The sequence below is a fragment of the Pelodiscus sinensis genome, chromosome 14 (genome assembly GCF_049634645.1).
Source record: "Pelodiscus sinensis isolate JC-2024 chromosome 14, ASM4963464v1, whole genome shotgun sequence".
Taxonomy (NCBI): domain Eukaryota; kingdom Metazoa; phylum Chordata; order Testudines; family Trionychidae; genus Pelodiscus; species Pelodiscus sinensis.
This window is the reverse complement of record NC_134724.1, coordinates 25,301,566-25,316,995: the sequence shown is the minus strand read 5'-3', so window position 1 is coordinate 25,316,995 and position 15,430 is coordinate 25,301,566. Positions and strand designations below refer to the sequence as shown.

At 43.4% G+C, this 15,430-nt stretch overlaps 1 protein-coding gene across 4 annotated transcripts in view; it reads left to right on the top strand.

Moving 5' to 3' along the window:
- MYO5C (myosin VC) overlaps positions 1 to 6,716 on the top strand; it is a 73,010-nt gene extending 66,294 nt beyond the window's left edge. For 3 of the 4 annotated variants that reach the window (XM_075897257.1, XM_075897256.1, XM_025182339.2), the window contains 4 exons: positions 1,754 to 2,036; positions 3,149 to 3,323; positions 4,586 to 4,666; positions 4,898 to 6,716. In XM_075897257.1, the coding sequence (XP_075753372.1) occupies positions 1,754 to 2,036; positions 3,149 to 3,323; positions 4,586 to 4,666; positions 4,898 to 5,050 (692 nt within the window). In that variant the 3' untranslated portion in view covers positions 5,051 to 6,716. Of the gene's footprint in view, positions 1 to 1,753; positions 2,037 to 3,148; positions 3,324 to 4,585; positions 4,667 to 4,897 lie in introns of those variants that run through there. The other variant, XM_075897258.1, reaches the window with a different exon arrangement.
- Positions 6,717 to 15,430: the final 8,714 nt, after the last annotated feature.

The window sequence follows — 15,430 nt, the reverse complement described above, 5'->3', positions numbered from 1 at the left end:
CTGCACAGTCAACAGAAGTTTGAAGATTTCACCCTTGCAGCAGCATTTGCTGTGTGGGACAGGCCTCGAGCACAAAGGGGGACAGCTGGTGTCCATATATAAGCTGAGTGGTTAGCAACTGAAGGGGGCCCTGTTTGATTTTATTTTCCTAAAAGGGGGTTTCTGTGAGGAAACATTCTCTTACCTGTTTCTGCTTCTACTTCCTTCCTGCCCTTCCTCACCCCATTTCTAGCCAGCCAGGCCAAAGGCAAGCTATTAAGCAGACACATATTCCATTTCAGTATTGTGGTTTTCCACACACATTTTACAGTGTTTTTTTTATTTGTGTTTTTCCAATTATTCATGATAGCGTGTGTCAGGGCTGTTCCCCACTCTGGCACTCTGAGTGCAGAAGGTGGAGGTCCACAAAGACCTTAAATACCTTGTTTCTATAGGCTCTGCTTTAAAAAAACAAAACAAAAAAAAGCTCCCCAGAGTCACAGATGCACTGACTCTGAGAAAAAAACATCCCAAAAAGCTGCCACCATTAAGTGCCACCATTTTGCCGCAAAAGAGCTTGAAAAAATAAGAGAGAAACAAGCTGCAGTCTCTGATAGCTGGCCGCCCAGTCTTAAGCAGGCAGATATACACACAGATCCCCTGTTACTTTCCAAGACCCAAGAATCAAATCATCACCTTACAAAAAAGTGATTTTTATTAACAAACAAAAGATATACAGTAAAATCTGTGTTATCCAGTGTGCTCAGGGATTAGGACGTTCTGGTTATCTAAAAATTCTGGTTATCTGAGGGTCCCCATCAACCTAGGAAAAACCAATGGACAATAATAGTAAAACTCAAGTTTTTAATATTGGTAGTTTTGTAGTGTGAGGTAGTTGGTCTCACATTTCTATTTTAAGTTAAAGATGATTAATACTTCTGACCTAAAAAAATGTTAAGCCAGTCATGGTAAACCAAGCCAGGCCTGTGCTCCTGAAGATGTGACAGTATTGTGGCTGGGGGCAATGCTGGTTAACAACATTTTCTGGTTAACAGAGTACCAGATAACAAAGGTTTCACTGTACTTGATAAAGCATACTTGGTTGCTAGGTGTACAAAGCAACTAAGTAAAACAAACTAAAACACAGAGAAAATCTCTGGGAACAATTCTTAGATAGTAAATGGGGGAAGGAAGGCATGGATTCACACAGAAAAGTTTAAACCAAACAACCAAAATAAAGAAAAATACCCTGATCACAACTAGAATCACTTTTCCCTCTACTCATGATACATGCTGATCTGTACACTTCAAGGTCCAGATCACTCCAATGTCAAAGAATTCTTATAGGCGTGGTAATTCTGATCCCTGCATCTACTCTCTCCAGCCCTTTTCTTAGAAATCCCCCAAAAGGAAGAGCAGACCAGGTATCTGTATACAATTTAAATTTCAGCACTGTATCCACATTGGTGGTTCTTGCCCCCTGCCAATACCCTTGCTAGCTACCTGAGTTTAACCACTTAGTCACCAGGTGCTGGCCAGCACTCCTCCTATCCATCACAGCGCAAGAATTCATTTTGTTTTAAAATCATGCTCTTGCAATGTACACATTTAGTTTTCCAAAATTACCTCACACTAAGGCTATATTTACATTATACCTTTAAAACTTTAAACTATGCATCTTGAAAATATGATTTGTTCCTAGAACCAAATTACCATGATTAAAAGGACCTTGCATGTTGTTGGTGTGACAAATGATTTCCTGTTGCCTTTTCAGTACCAGGCATGCTTGAATATGAAAGTCTCCAAGGAATTTCTGGCTTGAAACCTACTGGATTCCGTAAACGTTCTTCTAGTATAGATGACACAGATACCTACACAATGACCTCCATCCTGCAACAACTCAGCTATTTTTATAGCACAATGTGCCAGAATGGCTTGGACACAGAGCTTCTAAAGCAGGCAGTGAAACAGCTTTTCTATCTGATTGGCGCTGTCACCCTTAATAGTCTTTTCCTCCGCAAGGACATGTGCTCTTGTAGGAAAGGAATGCAGATAAGGTAAAGCCAATAAAGATTCAGCAAGCATTTGTTTGAGAGAGAGGATTTTTTAACAGACTGTAGTTCTATCACTTGTGCCATTTAATACACAAGTGAACATTCAGTGGTGATTATTTTTGTCCCTCTGGTTTGAAAAGGTAGATTTTAACTTTTCTGTGAATTGGTTTGCTGATCCTAGCACACTCCATGATACAGTGATTATTATAAGCATACTTGACATGTAACGTTAATAGAGGGATGCACAGTACAGGCTGGAGGGGCAAAGAAACTCAGAAGCCCAATTCTGGAGCAATTTACCCTGTTAGCCTGCAACACATCTATGGATTTTGCCATCTTAATTTACACATAGAGGCATATTATAGGGGTTTTTTTTACTGTGAAGAGCAGATACAACAGTCCCTGACTGGCAAAGAGGGAAGAACTGAATTGTACTTCCCACCCTTAATGATGAGACAAGGGGCAAAATCAGAAGTGGGTTGGCTGAGCTCTCCTCTTCTTTTTGCCCTTATGTGAATCATGAGGAGAATATGCTCCTAAATCATTGCAAAAAATATGCAGTTCAGTTATATCCTATTAGACAGACTGGAGACAGAGCTGAAAGAAAATCAATAGATAAAGCTCACGGGCCTCAAATCATCCAGGGAAGTAGTAATGGGAGAGATGGGCTTTCACCTATAGGTCATCAATTATGAGAATCTGGCCCAGGTTGGGTATGTGCAAAAATTGCTATAATCTCCTGGCTCTTTTGATGATGCCATGAAAGTGTGTTTTTAAAGGAACAGCTGTATTTTAACACAATCCCATGCAATGCTGTCACATCTTACTAATGTATTAAACTGATTAGGACCTTTATATAAACAACAAGGAAACTGGCATTGTCCAAAGTTTGTGAAACACAAACTATGAACAGGTTAAGGGAAATGAGATTTTTTTTTAATTGTCAGTTTTAATAATCAAAGGTGAGTGTTTCTGAAGATATTATTTGCCTACTGTATATGAATTTTAAACCATCAAAATGTTTCTTTAATGGCATTCATTTGCTGATTACTTTATTCTTATTAGTTTGTAAGGGGGAACTGACCTTTCCATGCTTATTTATGGTTTAACCCCAGATGTAACATCAGCTACTTAGAGGAATGGCTTAAAGAAAAGAACCTACAGAGCAGTTCTGCCAAGGAAACTTTGGAGCCTCTCTCTCAGGCAGCTTGGCTCCTTCAGGTCAAAAAGATCACAGATGATGATGCCAAGGAGATATATGAACGCTGCACATCCCTGTCTGCAGTGCAGGTAGCAAACCTTGTCGTTGGCTGTCGGCAGCACCAATTGAAGTATCTTACCACTCGTGTGTGAAATAATCTTAAGTACAGACGGAGTGATCAGCATCCTGCTTTGATAGCTGCAACTCCCTGGCCAATATTCCAAGTCAGGTCTTCCTGGGGTTAGGGTTTGATTCTCTGATTCCTTTCTTTGTATCTCTATTCTTCTTACTTGGATGCCCATCTGCCTTGTTCCATCTAGGTCCTGCTCCAAACCTGCCTCTTCTCAGTTCCCTAGTATCATTTTCTTTGTTCACAAAACTTGTTTTTAATTGGCTTCCTTTAATCCATTCAACCATTTCCACTATCTATCCACTGTACCCTTCTCCTGGGATGAGCCTGGGTAATTATCACTCACTAGTTTGCCAGTTAATAATCTACCTTTTTAGAGTACTTGCTGTGCCCTCAGATAATGATGGGAGCATAATTTTAATATCTCTTCCTTTCAAACTGTTCCTTTTTTCTGGCATGGGTTTCCAGGCCTGCTGATAAGGGGGATAAAGGGGAAAATTACGTAGGGGCCTGAGCAATCTAAAGGGGCCCACGGTACTCTGGCTGCTGCCACAGTAGCAGCAGCTGGGAGACGTAGGCCCTTTTACATTCCCCAGGCAGGCCCGAGTTCTAGCACCTGCCGTGGACTGCAGAGCAGCTCTACTGGGCCAGTGGGACACCCCACCAGACAGCACTGGGGCAAGAGGAGTCCTGGGTGACCAGAGGGCAAACCAGGACAGCAGCTCCCCAGCTGCATTGGGAAGGCAAAGTCAGAGGGAGGAGCCAGCCTGGCAGTGAGTGTCATGAGCAAGGAAGGGAGATCCAGGCTGGAAAGAGATGGAGGCCAAACTCTGGGGTATAGCCAAGCACGGTTTGTGGGTAGCGAGGGTTGAGGGGGTGGAAGAACTGGGCTGGGAAGGGAAAAGGGCAGAGGTAGGCAGGGAGAAAGAAGGCAAGCAAGGGGGGGCACAGGACTGCTGGGGGCAGAATTGGGCTTAAGTGGCTGGGGCAGGCAGAGAGAGGAAAGAGGGTAGGTGACAGGTGGGGGATGGGGCTGCAACCAAGTAGGAGATACTGTGAGGGATGGTGCGCAGGGTTTCTCTGGGCAGGGAAGGGGGTGGCTTATGACTCCATCCATGGGAGGAGGATAGAGAGCCCATTGATATGTTGTCTTGGGGTCTGGAATCCCTGTTGGCAGACCTGTGGTTTACAGTTGTTAAAAGTCTTTTATCATTTATGCAGATAGTAAAGATCCTCAATTCCTACACTCCTATAGATGATTTTGAGAAAAGAGTGTCTCCATCATTTGTTCGTAAAGTCCAGGTAAGATCCTTAAGTTATTTTCACCCACACATTCAAGTTACAGTATTATGCACCCGCTGTTTACACTGGTGAACGTTCATAGTTGGCTTTGAATTCAAACCAGGATAAAAGTTACTGCTCTTCTATACTGGCAAGAAAAAAACATCATTAGACTAACAAGAAAGCAAATATTTTAGGATTTTACTACTTTATATCTTCTTGACAGTAAAACTCTCTTTCTTCTCATTTCAGGCCATGCTCAATAATCGAGAGGATATTCCACAATTGATGCTAGATACCAAGTATCTCTTTCAAGTGACATTTCCTTACACCCCATCCCCACATGCCTTGGAAATTGTACAAATCCCTAGCAGTTTCAAACTTGGCTTTCTCACAAGAGTGTGATACAAAAATTAAAAAGGATTTGCCACTTGTCTCCAAAGACTAAATGACTTATGGCTCATTTTCCCACAATGGGGATATAATGCAGCAGCTCGCTGTGGAATATACTTTTAAAAACTACTCTGGAATCAGGACCTCAGTAGTAGGTAGAAAGCATATGCCAGCCTACAAATCCCGCCTTCCTTTTCTTAGTATTGTTCATTCTTCATTGCATTTTTACAAAGGGCATACCATATCCAGCAACTACACACCTATATTTTTGGAACCCTACGAAGAAGCCTATATTTGAAACAAATTTGTATTGGTGCTCCATGTTCATTGATAAATCAGCAGTTGGGGAACAACATGCTCAATCTGTTTTGCCATTGTAACTACTATGTTATAATCTGTCATGGTGCTGTTTTCTCTCACATGTGAGATGTTTTCCCTAGGAGTCCTTCTCTCTGGCTTGAAATGTTGGATTTATTTTGCATCAGTTTTCACCCAGTTATATTTCTTGTGGCATTTTTCCACCTGTGAAGTCTGCCTGTTTAACAACAAACACCACCAACAATACAGTTGTCTGTTTTGTGCCCACAGAAGAGTGGAGCAATACCCAGTTAACCTTTCACGTCTCTAGACCCAGTCCTGCTAACACTTATTGCAGAGGGTTGTGTTCACCATGGGTGGTAAGTCAGTGGGTACTTGCGGCAATGGCTCTAAGGTGACTTGCAAAGCATTTGTGCAAATTTGAGAAGAGAGGTGAAGGTGGGGGCAGAGGTATTTCCTTTTTAAACTTTCTCCAAGAGAAAAGGGTGACATAGGCTGAGGTGAGGAGGAAGCCACTAAAGAGGATCTAGGTTGGTGGGGGGAGGGGGAATGAATCTTCCTCCTCAGTTCCAGACTCAGACAAAGGTCAGGCCTTACAGGGAAGCTGGATAGCCAGAAGTATGCAAAAGGGTGATGCTAGCAGCTGTACTACTAGTCTCCTAGCCAGCTCCTTGCGCATGTACCTACTACTCTGAAAGTAGTGACTGAATACAGCTACCCTGGAATGTCTGTGTTCACAGATGCAATGTGATTTCTTAGTATTTGTTCATATTTATTTCATTTAGACTGTATGCTCCTTTGGGGCAGGGACCATGTTTCTATGCTCTATGCTGCATCACACCCACAGTCAGCACACTACAAATAATACGTAATAATAATTTATTTAACAACGTATCCTGTAAAAATTATTGACTAGTGGTATTCAGACACCCTGGAAACCTAGACAGATAATGATGTTTTACTAATCAGTGTATTAGAGCTAAGTCATAGAAATGAATAAATGGTCAAGGACCAATTTTAATTGCATTGATATATTTAAGTAGATTTTGACTTAATTTAATTAATTTAAACATTTTTGTAATGTTTTGCTGTAGCATTTCTGCACTTCGTTAATTTTGCACAACTGCATATATGAATTTAAACATGGAATCAGCTTTGATATTTACTAATATGGATAGTGATATATGAAAAGCACATAGAGAAAGAATGGTATATATATATTTTAATAGCATTAAAGTAGTATGCATAATATCCTAAGCACATAGGTAGCATAACATTTTCAACATGTTAAATATCTCTGACATTACTTTAAAATCACTTACGTTTTGTAATAAAGTTATTTTATGTTTTAATGCTAAAATGTTTCAAAGAAGTCTCTTGAAATTGTAAGGCTGGGTGGATACGGTAGGTCATGCATTAACTATTAAGTCTCCATTTGTATGGTACATCAATCACTGACTGCAGCATAGAATTTCAGTATCTGAAATTCATGGTGTCCCTGGTTAAGTCAAGTCATTTCTATAATAAATATTATTACAGGAACAAATTAGTTTGGTTGCTGTAACTTAGGTACTTTTATTATATCAAAGAGCATCTGGAGCTGTATACATATCTTATATCAACTTCTGCCTGTGTAAAATCTTATCCTACTCTTATATTCACATAGCAGATATGCTATTCAAGATGCATACATCTATAGGTGAAAAGCATTCGGTCACTATATAGAGAGGAAATGTGGCAATTTAGTATTGAACTATTTCTCCCAAAGTGAGGGAGAAATAGTGAAGGAGAGAATTAGTGGAAAAAACAGCTGACAGTATGTACATCAAGAAGAAAATGTTGATTTATTTTTCAGAGAAAATGTCTAGTATATAGGAATAGGAGAGAAGTAGAAAAATAGCCTTGTGGTGGAAAATAATACTCTACGCTTAGGGACTCTGTTGGCATGAATGGCAATACTTCCATTGGCTTCAGTGGATAGAGTTTCAAGCATTTACAAGCTTACTATATGTAGTTACACATTTACATTGTCCTCTGGAATGCTTTTTGCATTTTGGCTCCTTCTAATTTCCTGGCTCCTGCCTGTATCAGTGAGCTGGTCTCCTTTCCCATTCCCCCTCTACTTCTCCTTTCCTAAATCCTCATTAAAAATTTGAGGGGGAAAAAAAGATATGGAGAATTTACATTGGCAAGGCATCTGCTTGGAATTCAGTGGTTGAAAAGATACAGTGCAGTCATTCACACAATCAGTTCTTGTTAATTTTAACATTTGGGAACTACAAAAATGGCAACTACAAAGAGAAGAGAGGGAAAAACCCAGTGTGTAAAAAAGCTAGGGCCTAGTCTGACCTTGTACCTTAGTCTGAATCCCCAGGGATATCAGTGGAAGTTTTGTTCTTCGTTGAGTCGTGTCCCCGTGGGTGCTCCACTGAAGGTGGCGGGCTCATCCTGGCGCCGCAAGTCGGAGATTTTTGGTTAGCAGTAGCCCAGCCATACCGCACATACGTGCTCACCATCTCGCGCCATTCGCACTTTTTTGCGGAGTGCGATCTGGCCCCTCCAGCTCCTCCTAACTGTCCACGGCCACAGATGGAATCTGGACGAGCTCCTCTTCTGTTCTGAGGAAAAATAAGAAGAATAAGAAAAATAAGAAAGATTACTTTATTCATCCCAGTTTAGCCCTTTCTATTAGTTATAGTTCATAGCGTTCTGTTCTAGTTTAAAAAAAAAGATATATTAAGTTTTTCTCCTGTTCATTGTTTGCCAACGTAAGAAAGAAGACGGAGACAGAGCGACTACTTTAAGATTTCTGGTGACACAAGACAGTTGCCATCTGTGACGACGCAGTCGGGGTTCCTCCCGAGCCTGCACCCCCGTAACAGCAAGAACAGATCCCGCCAGCAGTAGAATAGAGGGGTTTTATTGCTTCTTCAGGATACAGCACAGCATAGACGTGGTGTGATTACAGGATTCGGGGCCAGGATGTTTCAGACCCCTTGGGTTAGGCGTCTATCACCTGTAGCCCTCAGCCCCAGCAACCTTAGTCTCTCTGCCTCATGGTTCCAGCCCAAGACTGACCCTTCCCCCAGCACACACTTCCTTTGTCCTGTCTCTTCCCTTAACAAGTAGAACCAGTTTGGCCACTGTCCTGAGACCCCTCTTGCTGGGCCGTGCTTACAGACAATCACCAGTGGGGGTCCTCCACAGCCCACCGCCCAAGCATAGCAACCAGCAAGGTACTGACACTATACCACACCATCATGCCCGGGTCCCCTGGGTTCAAAAAGTGAGCAACATGCCGAGACGCGATGCCTGTGTCAGCCGGCCATTCTCACTGTATTAAGTGCCTCGGGGAGTGCATGCATTGGACTAAGTTAACCACCCGAGCCAGGCAGGATAGAGAAATGCGGCTCAAATGTTTCTTTTCAATAGAGCATTGCAGCCGCCAGTCAAAGAGTCGCCAGCAGACGAGACTCCTGTGGTGCACAAGTCTCAAGATAAGAGGAGTTCCACACCTTACAGTAGCGTGAGTGCAGGAGATAGACCTGGCACCTCCGGTTTGAAGCCCAGTCATGTTAGCGGCAAGGCAAGCAAGGGCCGTAGCACATCGGCTCTGAGCCCTGCCATAGTTAGTGATCCAGCACCCACGGTGCATGTGGCGCCATGACCAGAGTTGGCAATGGCACCAAGGACCCATGCTACCATGAGACCGGTAGTCTCTGAACTGAAGCCATCGGCGCCAATGACACCGCAACACCCGCCTGCGGTGCCAACGGCCTCAGTACCGCTACCAGCAGCGCAAGCAGCACCAGTGACATCAACGGCACTGATATCGCCACTACCGATGCCACTAGCACCATCCGAGCACCAGGATGGTTCGGAACCGGGTGACGTCTCCGCACCGACCAACCTGCAGCGCACAGCTCCACCTCCTGCGCTTATCTCTCCAATACCCACTAAGGCACAGCGAAAAGCTAAGCATGTCCGTACGCCATCACCTAGTCCGGAGCTGGTTGTCTTTTCTCCGGAGCCTCCTTCTCCTGCTTTGTATCACTCTGGAAGCTGACAATGTGTTCCGCACTACATTTCTTCCTGGGAACGGTACCTAAGATCACCATGTTGATCTCTAACACCTCGACGGTATTATCGTTCTTACCACTCCTGGTTGCCCTCACATTATATAGAGAGGTCAAGATCGCCGAGGTCTCCAACACCTTTGGAATATTCCCGACACTACAGGAGTGTAAGCAGGTATTCCCTGAGGCACTCCCCTCGTGCATATCATCACAGGCAACACTACACTTATTACCATCGCGAACGCTCACACTCGCATAGCACAGACTACTCTAGAACTAGATCACCGAGACATAGGCGATCCCTATCTCCGCAGCATCCAACCCAGGACAACCCGCCTCCTCGTATAGCTCCTCCAACACCAATGGGAGACGTGCCCTCGGCTGCTAGCTAACAGGAGAGGGATGACAACCTGCCCCCTGACCTCAAGCAGCATCGCTTAGATTCCCCCACCAACCAGTCATCTTCCTCACCTGACGACGCAGTGTTTCAGGGGGATTCAGCTCATACAGCGCTACAGATCGCCCTCAACATTGCAAACAGTGGCGCGGACCACGGCCACGTTGCTGGTCATGTGCCGTGCCTCCTGGCTCCACCTCTCATTGGTCCTAAAAGACCTATAATCAAAGATAGAGGACTTATCTTTTGACCATCAGTCGCTTTTTGCCCAAAATACTGATCAAGTATTCCACTCGGGCAAGGACTCTCCCACCACATTGAGAACACTGGGAATGAACACGCCATTGTAAACACAGGAGATACATGCCCTAAAATAAGCGGAGACTGTTCTCTTATGCTGCGCCCTGCTTTAGGCCATATGACCAACCCAGACAGACAATGTCCACAGAAGCATTGCCAGCAGCCCAACAAAGTGTCCAATCAACAACATGCCCAGCAGTAGGTTTGACATGTCTATCAAGGGACTGCGTGCCATCCCCCTTATAGAGGCTCTGCACAACACAGGGGGTTTATTCCATCACCAGTTGAGGCCATACCACTTGCACTTAAAATAAGGGATAAGGGATCTTTCAGAAAAGACTTTATTTTCCGAAAGATCCGCGTCTAGACTGGCGCTTATTTCCGGCAAAGCTCCGAGCCGGAAAAAAGCGGCAGCCATTTTTATGCAAATGAAGCGGGGGGATTTAAGTTCCCGCTTCATTTGCAATTGCGATGTGTCTAATTTGCATCCCTTTTACGGGAAAGGGATGCAGTCTAGACACAGCCCAGGAGTTTTCCCCCACAACATGAGTGGGAACTGCTCAACGACGTGGCCCGCAACCTCTTTGAACACTGGGGATACCCCAGTAAAGACCTCTTCACCACGCAGTACAACAAAAAGTGTCACCACTATTGCTCAAGGGCGGGCATCAGTGCAGCTTCTCAAAGGGATGCCTTCCTCCTCAACTGGGGTCATCACCATTTGCTGTATGCTTTTCCCCCGATTCCACTCATCCCACGAGTATTGGAGAAAAAAGCAATGGATGGGGCCACAATGATATTGATAGCACCATCTTGGCCCCAACAGACGAGGCTGCCACAGTATCATGAATGTCTGTGTCCCAGCCATGACAGCTACCGAATCTATACAACTTACTGTCGCAACAACACCGTATAGTCATCCATCCTCACATTGACCGCCTGCACCTCACCGCATGGCTCCTAGTTGGCTCCAAAGTCCTGAAATGACTTGTTCTCAGGCAGTAAAGGATATCCTCATACACAGTAGACGCCAGACCACTCAAAAGATCTATCTTCATAAATGACGTTTATTTCAGTCGTGGTGTGCGGCGAGAGGCGTCGACCCTCTTTCTATGCCTATCCAACAAATATTTGATTATATCCTACATCTAAAGACGGAAGGCCTGGAGATATCTTCCCTTAATGTTCACTTGGCGGCAATATCAGCCTTTCGAGCTCCCATTGATGACGATTCAATTTTCGGTCACCCACTAACCAAAAGATTTTTGAAGGGTCTCGCAAATCTGTACCCCCCTCACACACCTCCTCCAGAGCCATGGGACCTAGGTCTAGTCCTGGACACTTTAACTGGCCCCCCCTTCGAGCCAATTGCAACATGTGATCTCCACACACTCACTATGAAGGTGACATTCTTGCTTGCCATTACCTCAGCACAACGGGTGAGTGAGCTAGCAGCACTTTCTGCTAATCCCCTGTACACATTAATCAACGAGCATGGAATAATGCTTCGCGTTCACCCATCCTTTCTTCCAAAGGTAAACTCGACCTTTCGCATAAATGAACCTATAAGCCTACCAACCTTTTATCCGAAACTGCACTCCACCATGGAAGAGATGCGCTTACATGCGCTGGACGTCAGAAGAGTTCTTGCCTTTTACCTAGTAAGGACATGCGTCTTTTGAAAATCGCAGTGTCTTCTGTTATCTATAGCGGAGAGTTCAAAAGGCCAACAGCTCTCCACACAGAGCATTTCCAACCTGATCGTATCCTGCATTATGCAATGTTACTCCTTGAGCAATAGACCGCTACCACACAGACCAAGGGCCCATTCTGCTAGAGGGATGGCAACCTCCGTAGCCTTTCTCTGCCGCAGGACATATGCCGTGCAGCTACCTGGTCCTCTACTCTGACTTTTGCCAAGCACTACGCCCTTGCAAACATGCTAAGAAAAGATTCTGCAGTGGCCCAGGCTGTCCTATCCACAGCACAGAGACCTTGAAACAGAAGCACATCACTAGCACTGGACCACTGCTATGTACTCACCTTCAGTGGAGCACCCACGGGGACACTACTCGACGAAGAAGAAAGAGTTATTCACCCTGTGCAATAACATCTGTTCTTTCAGATGTGTGTCCCTGTGGGTGCTCCACGACCCACCCTCCTCCCTGCTTCAGAACTAGTACCCTTGTCTTTCAGATGCTTTTGGCTAGGAGGAACTGGCGGGGCTGGACCATGCTCCGCAAAAGAGCGCGAATGGCGTGAGACAGCGAGCACGCATGCACGGTCCGGCTGGGCTACTGCTAATGAAAAATCTCCAACTTGCGGCACCGGGACGAACCCGACATCTTCAGTGGAGCACCCATGGGGACACACATCTTGAAGAACAGATGTTACTGCGCTGGGTGAGTAACTTTCTTCAAAGATTTGTGCGTAAAACCTAGCTCTTGGAATGTAAACCAACATTGTGCAGCTATACCAAGATAGCACAGTAGGAAACTAGAAGCTGATCTTTAATACCCCTGTAAGCAGATTATTAGTATTAAGGTTGCCCTTCTACACTTCCAGTTACACACAGCTTATTTACTCCTCTCTGAAGCGTCAAGTATTTGTCCTGTGAAAAGGTAGGTAATTTTGTTTCTTCATTTGCAACATTTCGTGTACAATATCTGCTCTGCAGGTACCACATTATTATTCACCAGGTCACCCTTTTAAAATGCCTGCCATAAATGTTTGATGATGTAATAAGTCTGAAAATTTGAAGGCTGTGGTGCAGCAAGATGTTTGAAGTTGGAATCTTTTCAGCCATCTTTACTTAAACAGTGGGGAAATAATTATCACCATAATCAAATAATTTGCAAATTAGTTTATCCAAATGTCTACTCTAAAATATCGGATGAGGTACTAATACTAATACCTGATAGTAATTCTTAATTAACTGGAAATTTTATTCGCTTTTCCCATCCATGTATTATAAATACCATTTATTGTGGAATAGCTGAAGTAACATTGACATTGGACCTGCCTGATGCACCCTTGATGCATAACCCCCTTGAATTTATGATTAATGATGCCCATTATGTTCAAAACTTTTTGCTTCATTAAACTTTATCAGGTGCATGTAATAAATATGTCTTTATAACACCAGTGGTTTTATTTTGTTCAGCCTTTCTGGCTAGCATATTAAAATACTTTTGCGTGACACTATTCCTGAAAAAAACAACAAATGGCCTGGTAGCACTTTATAGACTAACAAAACATGTAGATGGTATCATGAGCTTTCGTGGACACAGCCCACCACGAAAGCTCATAATACCCTCTACATGTTTTGTTAGTCTATAAAGTGCTACCAGACCATTAGTCTGTTACGCAAAAAACAACAAACTCGGCTACCCCCTGAAACTATTACTGAAGAGAAGCTTTTCTATCAAAAGCTGACACAACTTTCAAACCTGGGTACCAACCAATGTTCCCTCTCATTTTTTCCATTGATGTGCAGAATACATTTTGCTTTTCGTATGCAGATGAGCACCACCAATAGAAATACATACTGACAGCTGTAGGTGCTCTGCTAAACTGCTTGGCAGTCTTTGACTCTCTCCTGGGTGGCCATCTAACTGCACAGCTTACAGGGAACACTGGTGCCAACATTTAAGAAGCTAAATCTATGTACAGGCACCTATCCCAAAGTGGCCCAATTGTCAGAGATGCTTAGCAACAATGGCACCCATTGTCATCAGCTGGGACGGCTGATGCTCAGCACCCTTGAATAACAGAACACTTTGGTGTAAAGGTCCATCTCTAAGCACCCATGTTTAAACATTATTGCCAGAGTCCTTTGTTCTCTGGTATAATGCGTAGTACAATCACCATGGGGTTGAGTAGTCCCACTAATGGCAGTGGGATACTTGCATGAGAGAAATGACTTTTGTGTGCATAAGAGGCTCCCTTAATGCCACCTATGTCTGTTTTCATTAAATGAGAAATAATGTATTTGGTTCCAAGTTAATCTACAAGATCATTTATCTTAGTTATGTATGGGCTGTGTTCTGCTCTTTTTGTATATACTAAGGCTATGTCTAGACTACAACTCTTTTTCGGAAAAAGGTATGCAAAATGCACTCCGCAATTTGCGTACCTTTTTCCGCTTTTTTTTATTTGAGAGGATTTTCTGAAATTTGGCCCATCTACAGTGGCCCAAATTTCAGAAAAAAACCCTCTTTTGGAAGATCCCTTCTTCCTCATGGAACAAAGAAGACAGGACTTCCAAAGGAGCGCCTCTGCTCTTCCGCAAAAAAAAAAAGCGGAAGAGCAAACATGTTCCCTGGACGTGGCAGAATTTTTTTGCGATACCTCCCCAGGGATATCCCAGCCCCAATGAAGTCAATGGCAAAACTCTGATGGACTACAGTGGGGCTAGGTTTTCACCCACTGGGTATTAACATCTCACTCCTTAGGTAGACCCACTGAAATAAATGGATCTGCTTCAGGAGGAAAGTGTGTCTCAATCTGAGCATGTGTGGCAAGATCAAGCCCTAAATATAAGAGAGAGGGATTTTAAATGCAAAATGAAACAACTAGCAAAACATAAGTTCACTTTCTTGGTCATATTTCTTTCTGGCCCTTGTAAAATACAGATTGAACCTCTCTAGTCTGGCACTCTTGGGACCTGACTGGTGCCAACCCAGAGCATTTGCTGAACTATGTGAGGTCAATATTGTCTTGCAGCATTACCAATGCTTCCACTGCTTAGTGGGCTCTTAGAAGATATTTAGGGGTAAATTAGAGCTAAATAACAGCACAGAACACTGGTGACTGTAAAGAAATTTTATGGGAAACTTGACCACACCCATGATAAGTGGACATCTGACTAACTAAAATCATGATAATCCATTAATGTTGCCAGACCAGAGAGTCCTGGACTAGAGAGGTTCAATCTAGCTTTAAAAAATAATCAACACTAATCTCATTGTGTCACATCTGTGTAACATTTTTTATTAGTTCACAATACTGAATCAGGGCTCTTTTTTTTTTTTTTTTTTTTAACTTGCCTAACATTTTCCTTGTCCCTTATTTTGCATAAGAATGTGCTAGGTATATCTCATTTTCCTTCCTTGAAAGCTGTAATTTTTTACTTGTTGAAAATGGGGAAAGGTCTTTAAACTTCAGTAACAGCAGTGACTCTGGCTCATGAACAAAAAATAGATTCAATATTTTCCAGCATCCTGAAATGCCAATTTCTGTGTAAACCATCTTGCTATTAATGGGGTTTTTTATAGCTACCGAGTGCATTCTGAACCTTCC